Source organism: Benincasa hispida, chromosome 8 (genome assembly GCF_027475165.1).
Source record: "Benincasa hispida cultivar pf3 chromosome 8, pf3_genome.v1.1, whole genome shotgun sequence".
In the NCBI taxonomy this organism is placed as follows: domain Eukaryota; kingdom Viridiplantae; phylum Streptophyta; class Magnoliopsida; order Cucurbitales; family Cucurbitaceae; genus Benincasa; species Benincasa hispida.
Window position 1 is genome coordinate 4,625,457 of NC_143485.1, and position 14,054 is coordinate 4,639,510.

The 14,054-nt window shown below is 26.9% G+C and overlaps 1 protein-coding gene across 2 annotated transcripts; it reads left to right on the forward strand.

Moving 5' to 3' along the window:
* The first annotated feature begins 5,829 nt into the window (after nucleotides 1–5,829).
* Nucleotides 5,830–13,616, forward strand: SCPL51 (serine carboxypeptidase-like 51). Of its 2 annotated transcripts, none has more exons than XM_039037694.2 (13): nucleotides 5,830–6,170; nucleotides 6,280–6,374; nucleotides 6,466–6,573; nucleotides 6,740–6,980; nucleotides 7,054–7,097; nucleotides 8,019–8,086; nucleotides 8,324–8,429; nucleotides 10,404–10,612; nucleotides 10,742–10,811; nucleotides 10,904–10,954; nucleotides 11,987–12,039; nucleotides 12,151–12,286; nucleotides 13,290–13,616. In XM_039037694.2, the coding sequence occupies exons 1-13, from the start codon at nucleotides 6,038–6,040 to the stop codon at nucleotides 13,368–13,370; spliced, it is 1,395 nt and encodes a 464-aa protein (XP_038893622.1). In that variant the 5' UTR covers nucleotides 5,830–6,037; the 3' UTR covers nucleotides 13,371–13,616. The 2 variants fall into 2 exon arrangements, with proteins under 2 accessions (XP_038893622.1, XP_038893623.1); XM_039037695.2 differs by having other exon boundaries at nucleotides 5,898–6,170; nucleotides 6,283–6,374.
* Nucleotides 13,617–14,054: the final 438 nt, after the last annotated feature.

Consider the following 14,054-nt stretch of genomic DNA (forward strand, 5'->3'; position numbering starts at 1 on the left):
ATTTCTTTAATTTCATTTTTAATTTTTCAACATATACATTTATATATTTTTTTTAGTTTTCAAATTTTCTAATTTTATTATTTCAATTTTTAATACACATAGAAACTAAAAACTTTATTCCATTTCAAATTTTCTCACATACATATTCATATATAAATATTTTTAACCTTTATTAAATTTAAGAAAATTAGTTGTATAAAAAAATGGAAAATTTTAACGAGAGAAAAAATGTCAAATTATTTACAGAAATAACAAAAAAGAAATACTGATAGACTTTTATCCATCTCTATCAACCTCTACCAAAAAAGATTAAAAATTTGCTATCTTTTGTAAATAATTTTTCTTATTTTTCTATTTCTGAGACCCAAAAAAAAAATTAGTTTTAAGTTTTATTATTTGCTTATATATTTAATGGAAAATTCTATAAAGATGATTATGATTTTGTAATGTATTTAAAATTATATTTATATGAATATGTTAAAATATAAGTTTAGTTCCTCAATTTTTAAAATCGTGTCCAATAAGTCGTTAAAATTTTAATTTTGTGTCTAATATATATTTTAAAAATATATAATAAATCTATAAATTTCTAATTTTGTATCTAATAATTTTAGACACATTAATTTTTATTAAAAAAAATATTATTTTATTATACATAAAATTTAAATTTATGATTAATTGAGTTCTAAATTTTAATTTTACAACCAATAGTTACACTAAAACTTACTAGATACAAAGTTAGATTCGTTCATCTTAAAACGTTTTCAAATATTTAAAAGATATATTAGATACAAAATCGAAACTATAGGAATCTATTGGACATAAAATAAAAAAATTTAAAGACGTATTAAATACTTTCTAAACTTCATGAAACATATAGATACAAATCTAAAAATTCATGTGCCAAAATCCTAAATTTATAGGAATTTGTGCCCCCAACTTGAAATTTAGAATCCACCACTTTAATAGGCTCATATCTTTGACGGTAAGTCAACGGCATCATTGACAACTTACCCACTTTTTATTTTTATTCCTTCCACTCTCCACTGCTAAGTTTCACCAAATATTTTGCACTCTAACCCTATGTGCCTAAATTCACCCATGTGACCCTCAAATAAGACACATGACTTGTTGTCAAAGTAATGATATTAATATTTTTTAATAATAAAGAAACAGAATTTACTCCTTTTTTTTTTTTCTGTGGATTATTTAAATGAGGTTGGGTTTTATTTCTCAATTATATGTACAGTTTTTCTTCTCTGCTTGACGTGTACGGTGTACCTTAATCTTTTCCTACACACAAAAAGTTACTTACTGCTTTCAGGAATGGTCATTCCAGTCCTGTGCCTTCCAATTGGACTTGGTAGCCCTAATTTTGACTTTTGTTGCTTCCAAAGAAATTTGACCATCCAATAACCAACAAAACTTGGATGGGGTCAAATATGTCTTTTTCCACGTTTGTTTTTATGTAGAATTTTGGGGGAAATGTATTTTTATTCCTGAAAAATACATTGGAGTTGTTGAGATTTTAGCAAGTTATTGGAATTGAAGAATCTCACTTCAGTTAAATTGAAGAATGATGATGAACTCCAAACCTATATAAAAAGTCATGCTTAGTTAGAAACACTTTAAGCTTAAATATAATAACTCTAGTTTATGTATTATCTAGTTTGAGAGTGAGAAAAAGGGTGAGAGTAGTGTACAAACTTTGGGAGAGTGGTTTTATAATAGGGATGAGAGAATTATTTTATGTAATTGTAATGATTTTTCACATAGTAGATCTCTGGTGGACCGTGGTTTTTCTCCAAGTTGGGAGTTTTCATGTAATATTCTTGTGTTTTCAATTTTATTGCTTACTTTTAATTTCTCAATTATTTTCTGTTTATTCATACGGTAGAAGTGGGAAGTTTTTTCCCCAACAAGTGGTATTAGAGCTTTAGGTTTGTAATTTCTTGGATGTCTGAATATGCTCTGTGGTTGCAACATTTTCTGACCTTCCACATTAGAAAACAATTCTTGAAACGAGATGCAATATTGTGAATAATGTGAATTGTTCACTATTTGCTAATTTGCTAGGAGTGAAGCATATGTTTGTCAAACTTTATGAGTTCAGTAAAGTTTAATGTGGAGAAATATGATGAAAGGATCTACTTTGGCTTGTGGTAAGTGCAAATCACGGATGTATCGATACAATATGAGTCACAAAAGTGCAAGTTAAGTAGTGATGGTAGTCTAACGTAGTTCAAGAGTGATTCCAGCAAATGTTCCAGGAAGAGAATCTTGGAGTAGAAGATAGATTGTTGGGAATGTAGATAGTTTAGACACATGAAAAATATAGAAAGTTTGTCAAATGACTCTAGATCGGATGCTGATGGTGTCTTTTCTCATCATGGAAGACGGTGACTTCTTCTTAAGAATATGGAAATCATTCTTTTAGTATGTCCACTTTACCATGATAAAAGATGTGATGTTAGTGATTTTACAAGTTTGCAAACGGGTTTTGATTTGGCGGTTATACAAGGTATGTAGTGGAAGTTGTGTCGATGTTGAAGGACTTCTAGGTGAGCCAAGTGGGTAGAAGTTGCACCATGAATATAAAAAAGGTTTATCGACAATGTGTGTGATGAAAAAGGAAAATCTTGGGAGGTGGTATTCCAAGTTTATCTACTTTTTATGGTAGGGTATGTTATAATTTTCTAGCTTGAGAATTATGATTATAGCTAAAGACAATAGATGTAGCAGAATATGTGAATTCTTTAAATATCTTGCTAACGTAGAATTTGTTGAGATTTTGGCAAGTTATTGGAATTGAAGATTCCGACATAGTTAAATTGAAGAATGGGGATGAGTTCCAAGTCTATATAAGGAGTCGATGCCCCTGGTTTTCAATTGTCCCAATTAGAAACACTTTAAGTTTGAGTGTGCTAACTCTAGTTAAATTTCATTTATATATTTTCTAGTTAGAAAGTGGGAAAAGGGTGTGTGCAGTATAAAAATGTTGATAGAGTGTTCATGAAATTGGGACAGGAGAGATAATTGTTCTGTGTGATTGTAACAATTTTTCACATAGTGGATATCTTTTTGGTGGGTCGTGGTTTTTCTTCGAGTTAGGAATTTTCCATGTAAATTTTTGTATTTCCAACTTTATTGTTGCAGTAGAAGTGCAAGGTTTTTTCCAACAAAAATTAGGTTTAAAAAAATGGTTCTAAATGGTTCACGACTTCATTTGATTATTACTTAACTAATGAAAAATTAATGCAACACGCTGCTATGACAAGTTTTTAAATAGGTGGATACTTTTATTGATTTTAGAGATTATATGGATTTTTCAATTTTGTAGTGTCTAATCTTCTCCCATTGGAATATTCTTATATTGGAGTTTGATATATGTATGAAATGAGAGGTGTCGATGATTTCAGAGGAAGATATCTTACAATCTTTATATGACACATGAGTTATTTCTTTTATTGTCATTTAGTTTTAAGATTTAATTTCATGTTCATCTAATAGTCTTGCGATGACAAGAAAATGTCGAATGATAAATTCATATAGATTTTCGATGGTGAGGTATTTCAACCTTACTATCAAAGGCCACAAGAGAAAAAAAAATACTCCTATTATTCACACTATGCTTTTTCCTTTATAAATTTATGTTCGGTATTGATAAATTTCACATTTTTTTTTTAAATAATGTTAACTTGATAAATAATAAATGAGAGGAGTGTGCATATACTAGATGAATACCTAAAAACTTTCTATTAATGTCAAATCGAACATAGCTCAATTGGCATATAAGTACGTTAGTGATCATGGAATGCGTGGATCAAATTCCTTACCTCATTTATAGTAAATATATATATATGTGTGTGTTAATATTCATACTCACCATATGACTACTTTATACACATAAAATAATCCAATTTATTGTTTCCCCCAGTTATCCAATCATGACATATTGATTGTATTCACTAGAATAAGTGCCACACTTAAAACCATTAAATAAATTTGTCTTGATTTACGTATAAATTTAAGTTTAAATCATGAATGACCATTTTCTAGTAATCATTATCATAACCTTGAACAAATGAAATTTACTAAAAATTAACCCGCAAAATGACAAATCGATCAAATATATATATATATAAAAGAATATCATATTCGTGGAACTTTTTAACTAACCACAACAAATAGATTAATTTGAACTATAAAATATGATCAATAAAATCTCCATTGCCACAAATTTAATAATGCAATACATGTTTTTCTTTGTTCTTTTCTCCGGTGGATGTCCTCAAAGTTATGATCAAAATTTTCATTGCGTCTCTCTTTTTGTATATTGAGCTCAAACAACATATTAACACACAATCGACTACTAAAGTACAATATTGTTAAAATATTCAAGTCTTAAAGTCATTTGATGGTTTCATTATTCTCTTCCTTGACTGAAATATGTAGTTTTAAAGAATGAAGAATGGAAGAAGATGTATGGGAGGGTATAAAAAAAGTGAGGAAAAATAAGAAAGTGTTAGGTCATAGATTGAAATAGATGAGATAACTTAAATGATAGAGGAATTTGATGTTGTATTGAAATACGATTCTTGCCCATGTACTAATTATAACTTGTAAGGGCATTTTTTAGTATTCCTATTAAATGTTAAGATACTAATGGAATTTTCGAAAATTTAGAGGTATTTTTTGAAAAGGTATATTAACGATTCTAATTCATATACTAACAGTAATTAATAATATTTATTAATCTTTTTCAAAAGTTGAATAATATTATTGAAACTTTTGAAAGTTTAAATGTATTTTTGAAATAACTTGGACATTTTTAAATATAAAAAATATTTACACTTTATAGTAAAAAATTTCAAAAGTACGAAACATTTTCCGTAAATATTTTTGAATTTTTCTATAAGAATTTTCCTTTTTTACCATGTCTGAAAAATACCACCATATTTTTCAAAATAAGAGTGCAATGAATCATAGTTTTCAAGATTTCTATCAATTTCCTTTTTTTTTTTTTTTTTTTTTTTTTTTTTTAACAAAATGGTCGATAAACTAGATTTATCTATCTATTTCAAAGGTGAAATTACTATATAAACCTTAAATTGTATATGTTGTTTCTGAATTGTTCAACATCGTGCCTAATAGGTGCTCCACAAATTTGATCTTCTAAATTTTAATTAATTCATTATATATAAATTCAAATTTTATGTGTAAAAAATTGGAATCCTAGGAACCATTTTTTTTTAATATCAATTTGGAGTTTTTTATTTTTAGTTTATAAATATTAATCCCACAAATTTTAACATCTAAACTTTCAAATTTTCAATATAACCATTCAAAACCCATAAAAGAAAAAAAGAAAAAAAAAAAAAAAGAAGCATTTTGCTTCCATTTTTAAATAGGGGTATCTAAAACAATCTATGGCTTGAAAAAACCAATCAATCTAATTCAACCAGTGCATTGTGGATTAGATTCAAGTAAATAAAAATTTTATGTTATTATTAACTTTAAATTGTATATTTTTTTTTTACTTACTATAAATTAGATATACACATATTTATTTTGGTTTTATTTAATTCCATTAGTTTTTTGGATAATTTATTCTCCAACAATTTCTGAAAATATTTTTTTAGCACCTTGGAAATAGATTTTACGATTATATAAATTGAAATTGAATAGTTAATCTCAAGTAATCTAAATCAATCCAACCCAACTTTTAGATTGAAAAAATTTACCATCTAAATAATTGGATGTTTTATCAAACCCAAGAATACCGTATTTTCCAATTTAAAAAAGCGATGAAGATTTTTTCCCCACTCCCAAAAAGGCCATCTAAGCAAAGATTGGTACTCAACCATCAATAAATAAATATCAGAATCTCCCTTCTGTTTTTCCCCCAACACTATTTTAGGCTTTTAGCCTCCCTTTTTCCTCTCTAACTTCACAACACGATTCGCTTCTTCTACTTCTTTCGCCATTTTCTTCCTATATTCCATCCATTAAACATCAAAACTTCCAAATTTTCCCAATGAAAAACCTATTTCATCTTCTTCTTTCCTTCTTCCTCCTCTTCTTTACTCCTCCGATCCATGCCCGACCCATCTCAGCCGTCAGATCAATCGACGGATCTGAAGAATGGGGATACGTCCGTGTTCGCCCCAGTAAGTATCTCTAAATCCTCTCATTCTTCTTCTTTTTTTATCCCAAAATATTGTTTGTTAATTACTTTTTTTTTTTTTTTCATTTTCTGGTTGAAATTAAAATTCGAAGAAGCTCATATGTTTTGGTGGCTTTATCGAAGTCCATACAGAGTTGAGAATCCTTCCAAGCCTTGGCCAATCATTCTTTGGTTGCAAGGTGGCCCCGTAAGCACAATATTTCTCTATTATTTTTTCCTTTTAAATTATTATTCTCCCCTTAAGTTTGTAATTTTATTTTTATTTTTACTTTTTACAGGGTGCTTCAGGAGTTGGAATCGGGAATTTTAAGGAAGTAGGTCCACTCGACGCTTCACTTAAGCCCAGAAACTCAACTTGGCTTCACAAAGCAGACCTTTTATTTGTGGTAAATTAAGTTTAATTTAATTTAATTAAAATCTTTCAATTTTAAAAATTAAACTTTCAAATTAAATTGGGTCAAATTTGGTAAATTACAACATCTGTTTTTTCTACCATAATTATAAATTTAAGAGTCTAATTTTAACATTTATAGCTGTTTATTTTTGGGGAAGGATAATCCGGTGGGGACAGGGTATAGTTTCGTGGAGGATACCGATTCGCTAGTGAAATCGGATTTAGAAGCTGCGACGGATTTAACGACGCTTTTACAAGGAATTTTCAATAGAGATCCGAGGCTTCAGAAGAGTCCACTTTACATTGTTGCCGAATCCTACGGTGGAAAATATGCCGTCACGCTTGGATTATCGGCTTTGAAAGCTATTGAAGCTGGGACATTAAAGCTTACACTTGGAGGTACCTGATTTGGCTTTGACGTAAAAAATGGAAATTCTCGGTGATTTTATCTTACGTAGGTGGAATTGTGCAGGGGTGGTTTTGGGTGATAGTTGGATTTCCCCCCAAGATTACACGGTATGGTTATTTTGCTATTTTTAATTTCATTTTTTTTTTAACAAATAGGGTGAAGGATATTATGGTCACTAGTCAAAATTATGTTTAAGTTAACTTTAATGGTTGGTAGTTAAGAAATATACATGTTTTTAATATTTGAGTTTTAAAGTAGGTGGGCTATTCCATTGGTTTTTAAACCTATTATCGTAACATAACTCTGTTTTTTTCATTTTTACCCATATAATTACTAAACTTATGCAGTGGATATATTGTCTTATTATGTGAAATATTTCATTTGTGGGCCTCTACACCATTCTTTCATTTTAGTTGAAAGAAACATGTATTAAAAGAGTAATAAAAATTACAAAAATGATTAATAATAAGGAAGAAAACCTTTTTCATCGAGATTTCAAAATGATACATTTTACCACTGAGTTTTAGGTTAATTTCCATTTAATCCCATTTAATTACATTTTTATCATTAGTATTCATTGGTCCTTAAGTTTTAATATTTTACGTTTTTACCTTCAAATTTTTACTAGTAGTCACTTTGGTATGTTACCTTTAACTTTTCGTTAATAATTTAAAATAATTATGATGTAAAAATTTGTAATTAATTTTATTAATAGTTTAATTCTTTTAAGTTTTGATTCTTAAAATTCAATATTTTTAAATTTATAGATCAAATAGAAACCAAATCCTACTACCAAAAAGTTTTTTTTCTCCTTAATTGTGAAGTGGAATAATTATGTCAAGCCAATTGCGATTTCATTTTTTTTTTTAAAAAAAAAAACCCCAATAATTTTTTAAAGAAATAAACATTCATTTACTATGATTTTTTTTTTTTTTTTTATAAATTTTTTGGTTGGATAAATAACATTTGTTTTTATTGGAAATGGAAAGATTTTGATTGAAGGATGACAATATATTTGGTACTGGCAGTCTTCATGGGGACCTCTTCTGAAAGATTTGTCAAGGCTTGACGACATTGGAGTGGCCAAATCAAACAGGTCAGTGGTCTGTTTCTTTTCTTCCACTCCACAACATGATATGTAAATTTTATTTTTTAGATAAAATTGCAAAAATCTTAGTGTGAAATACGATGGTAATTATAATTACATCTACAATTATTACAATTTATAAAGTTTGTACGCTTTTTGCAATTTGTCTTATTTTTTTTTTTTAATATATTAATAGAAATAATTGAATTCTTTTTAAAAATGACAAATTTGGGTAATTAATTACAGTATTGCCAAGAGAATTGAGGAACAAATGGAGAAAGGTCAATTCGTGGGAGCTACTTCCTCGTGGAGTGAACTGGAAGATGTGATCAGTGCCAGCAGTAATGGTGTGGTATTATTCAACTCTCTCTTACTGTTTCTTTTCTTTATTTTGTTTCTTGTCTCCCCACGTGGGTTGGAAATGCTACATCGTCATTTACTATATAGTCTTCTGTTGTTTCTTTCATGATTTATATTTTTAGATTTGCTTTTCACTCGATATTTACTTTCAATGGTAGGTCAACACATATTTATTAATTAAAAATAATTAGGGAGGTACATAGATTAGTTTGACTATCCAAAGAATCTGAATAGAGTCTCCAACCCAACTCCACCATGGGTTAAGTTGGGTTGTAAGTTATTTTTTTTTCTTTTATTTTTATTGTATTTTTATTAATTTAAAATACTTAAAATTTTTGTACAATACGTATTAGTAACTAAAATTTCATAAAATTTAAATGTTAAATATCAAAATCTAAGATATCTATTACAAACTTTAAATATATATATATATATATATATGTAAAAGAAATAGATTGGATTGGGTCAATCTGAATTTTTAAAAGTATAACCGGACCCAATTCAATTCGAAAAAAATATAAAAATATTCAACCCAACTGAGCTCTTACAATTTTGGTTGGGCTATTTAAATACCCCTAAAAATAATTTAAAATTAATTTTTATTAGTGATGGAAAAAATAGAGTGAAAATTGATCTATTATAATTCTAGTTTTTTAAATACCCCTAAAAATAATTTAGAATTGATTTTTGTTAGTGATGGAAAAAATAGAGTGAAAATTGATCAATTATAATTCTAGTTTTTTAAAAATAATCACTAAAGATTAAAAATGGGTATTTGTTTTTAAAAATTATGGTTAAAAGTGTAAACCTTGAAATCTATGACCAAATTGAAATAAAATTCAAACTTTAAGTGTAAACTTGTAACATTTTGAAACATAGAGGCTACATTGAAATTAAACTAAAAACTTAAGGATAAAAAAAGTATCAATTTGAAATCTAAGAACCAAAAATGTATTTTTACGTAGAAAAAATATTCATTTTTTAAGTTTTGGATTTGGTTTTCAAAATGTTATAATTTTATCTCTAAATTTTGAGTTTAGCTTACTTTTACTCAATTTTAAAAATTTATGAAATGAAATTTTAAAATTAATTTTAATAATGATAGAGAATTAAAAAACTTTAATTTATTAATAGACATGGGTTAAAATAAGTATTTTGTGAAAAATCAAGGTAAAAAGTTGTAAACTCTTTAAATGTACTCAATTAAAATAAAACTCGAAACTCAAGTGTCAAAAAAACCTTTTCTCTTAAGATTTTTCATGCAAAATTAATTATTTAAACAAAGATTTGTTTTCAAATATAAGAAATGAATCAAAATATTTATAAATATAATAAAATTTTACTATCTGATAGATCGCAATAGACTATTATCTCTGTTTAGACACAAATACTAATCTATCGTGGTCTATCGTAGATAGATTGTGATATTTTGCTATCATTTGCAAAGATCTTAATAGTTTTGTTATTTAAAATAATTTTCCTTAAATAAACATTTTCGTAAAAAATTAACTACCTGATATTATCTAATAGACACCAATAGAATCTATCAATATATTTTTTTACTATTTCGGTAAATGATTTAACATTTTTTCTATCTTTGAAATATTTTCATTTATTTATTGTAATTAATTTTTTTAAAATAAACAAGAATGATTTCCTTCCAATTTCTTATGGAGAATTCTTTTGAAATATTTTCATTTATTTATTGTAATTAATTTTTTTAAAATAAACAAGAATGATTTCCTTCCAATTTCTTATGGAGAATTCTTTTAGCTCAGTTTAGCATTTATTGCTTAATTTAATGTGGTTTTTATTGGTTGTTTTCCTAGAAATTTTCTAGTTTAGTTTGGAGAAGTACCAAATTCACCCTTAATTGACTAATTCACAATTAGGATCAAAATTGACTGATTTCACCTAATGTAAAATTGATTTTTTTTTTTTAATATAATAATTTTTATTTTTATAGGATTTCTATAATTTCTTATTGGATTCGGGAGCGGATTCGGTATCGTCGGTAACAGGTATGGACATATCAAACGGCGTCGCTTCAGTGAGAAGATATTCAAGATACCTCAGTTCATTGAGGCCCACTGTGGGAGGAGATGCTGTAGATTTATATGATTTGATGAACGGTGTTATAAGGAAGAAATTAAAAATCATCCCAGATAATGTGAAGTCAGTATTCTTTTTTTTTTTTTTTTTTTTTTTTTTTCCATTTAAATAATATATAATATATAATATATATTGTAAAATATAAAAAAAATATGAATTATAATAATATGGTAAGAGTGTTTATATTTACAGATGGGGCGGGCAGTCCGAATACGTTTTCCAAAGTCTTCAAGAAGACTTCATGAAACCAAGGATTAATGAGGTAAAAATAAATAAATAAAATTGCAAATTAACTTTTTACCTCCATAAGAAATTCTTGTTTTCCCAATTGGCTCAATTTTTTATTTTTTTTAGGTTGATGAATTGCTTGCTAAGGGAGTGGATGTGACTATATACAATGGCCAAGTAAGGCTTTTTTTGTTTAATGGTTAAAAAAATGATAATTATTTTAAATGATAAATCTGCTTGAAAATATTTTCAATATAGCAAAATATATGTGATAAACTGTGATAGATATCTATAGACACTAATAGATGTTTATCGCAGTCTATCATTAATAGATAATGAAATTTACTATATTTGTAAATAAATTAGTCCTTAAAAAAAATCTAAAAGAGAATCTAACGTTTTTTTCTTTTAAAAATTATAACTAGGGTAGAAGATTTGAACTACAAACCTCGTGGTTACCATTACACTTGGATGTCAATTGAGTAAAAAAAAAAAAAAAATTAAGATTGTTAAATTACAAATTTGGTCCACATGTCTGAAAGAAACCGAGAATTTAGTTCATATAGTTTTAAAAATAAGGATTACATCTTTATGGTTTGATAAAACTCTCCGTAATAGTTTATCATATTGTGAGACTATTTATAAGATTTTATCAAATCATATTGATGAAATTCTAATTATTAAAATCATATGGATTAAATTTTAACTTTCTCTAAATTATTGTGCAAAAAGCTATATATTGTCAAAAATCACATATTAGAAAAACCAAAAGTTCTCACATTCCTTATGAGATAGATAGACTACTAATTTAATTATCAATTGATTTTGAGATCGAATCCCATATATATTTTTAGTGTTATATATATAAACCCTCTTGGCATTTTTTTTTCTCATGCATTTTCTTTTAGTATCAATTTTTTAAAAGGAAAAAGATAAACCATAAATAAAGTAAAGAGTAAAGGAGTTGGAATCTTCCATCTAAGAAGACATTATAGGTATAGGATATTTTGAACTATCTACTTTTATTATACTTTGAATTGAATGATATATATATATATATAGTGGGTTAGGTCTAAAATATTTGGGACCATTTGAATATTTCACCAATAAATAAATTTTGTGAAGTGCTTCTTAATTTTAAAAGTCTTTTTCTTTCCTTCCTTTTTGGGAAATTTTATACATAAAAAGAGAATTTGTTTCTATTTACAGGTGGACCTTATATGCTCAACCAAGGGAACTGAAGCATGGGTTCATAAGCTCAAGTCTCTCTCTCTCTCTTACTTTCTAAAAATAACTTATTTTTGGGTTATGGACAATTTTGCCCTTGGATAGAAGGGTATAATTGACATACACTTTTTGTTTTTTTGTTATAGGTGGGAAGGGCTTCAAGGTTTTTTAAGTACAGGAAGAACCCCTCTTTATTGTGGAAATGATAAAGATAGAACCAAAGGATTCACAAAGTCTTATAAAAATCTTCACTTCTATTGGATTCTTGGAGCTGGCCACTTTGTAAGTCAATCTTACTACTTATTTTTATTGAGTTCACTAATAATTTTGCTTTTACTTTTTAATTTTTAAAAATTTATTGGCTTGTGTTTTTTACTCCATAAAAAAATATATTCAAATTTTTAGTTAAATTCTAAAAACAAAAGTAGATTTTTTTAAAAAAAAATAATAAAAAAGCTATATACATATAAAAGTTAGGCTTAGTTGCTAATACACATGTTTTAGACGACGACAACATTTTAAAAATCACGAACAACTATTTGGTTATATTTTTACTTTTAAAATTGAACTCTTTGTATAATGCAATTATTATTATTTTTTTTATAAGTATAACATATAGAAATATGAAGACTTTAAAACTTTCGATCTCAAAAGAAGATCAATTACTACTAAATTATATCACTTTGACAATTATATTTTCATTTACTTCTCCCCCAAATTAATTTACAAACATACAACATTAAATAGAATTATACTTTACAAAGAACCATTTGTATACGAATACAAATAGCTAAATGAACAAAAACATGAAAGTGAGAAACAAAATAAATATTGTTGTTTTTAGAGTTATGCTCAAACAACAAGTAAAAGTATGAGGATTTGAATATCTAATCTTAAGTGAATAAATATATGCTATTTATCATCAAATTATGTTCACTTTAACATAAATATTGTTTGGAAAAAAAAGTTATTTAAAAAAATTGGGTTATTTAGATTTTGGGAGTGGTTTTTAAATTTAATTATAGAAAATGGATGATTTGAAGTTATTCAGAGGAAATGGTTTTCTTTTTTCTTCTTCTTCTTCTTCTTCTTTTTTTTTTTTTTTTTTTTTTTTTTTTTTTTTTTTTTTTTTTCATCCGAATGCGTCTGAAAGATTTTTCAACTTAAAAAGTTTTTTTAAAAGCTTTTTTTTTTAATATAGTTCTGCCTCTAACTCCAAGTAATGTTGTGTTTGTTTGCTTTACAACGAAACTGCCACTTACTGAGCATTTATGATAACTGACAGGTGCCGGTTGACCAGCCGTGCATAGCGTTAGATATGGTGGGAGCCACCACGCGGTCACCGGCTGCAATTGCACACAAGTAAACAAATCGCCAACAGATACAGCACCACAAACTCTTGGGTTCCCATTTACCATTTAGATAACACCAACGCCAGTACAAAAATAATTGACCTACCAATTTATTTCTTTTAATTGAATTTTTCTTTTACGGTACAATTTGTTTCATATCTGTCTATATCAATATCTCAATGATATTTCTTGAAATTATAAACCAATAATAAAACATTTATGTGGCAATTATATAAATAGTAGCTATTTTCTTATTTAAATTGTTGACAACTTTTCTTTAGTCGAAGAATCATCGAGATATTAAACCTCTAATCGTAAAAGAGAACATGTCAATTAATGTTTAGTTAAATTAAATATATGGGTTGGGTAGATGTGAGAAATCCTTATCGTCAAACCCTAACTTCAACTAAAATGTGGGAAGTTCAAATCCTTATCCCTCTTATATTTTCCTAAATTTATTGGAAAAAAAGATGTAATTAGATTAGTAAATCCATGATTTTATATCAATGGGGACATAAGTGAATATGTTAATACAATATTCAAATTAAGTAATATTGACTGTTAATAAACTATTGATTCTGAATTGTGATATAGAGATTATAAACATGATTCTATAAATAAGTAATTTTGTTTTTTAATAAATGAAATATTACTTAATTATCTAAATTGTTATATATGAGAAAATGAAATTTGAAACA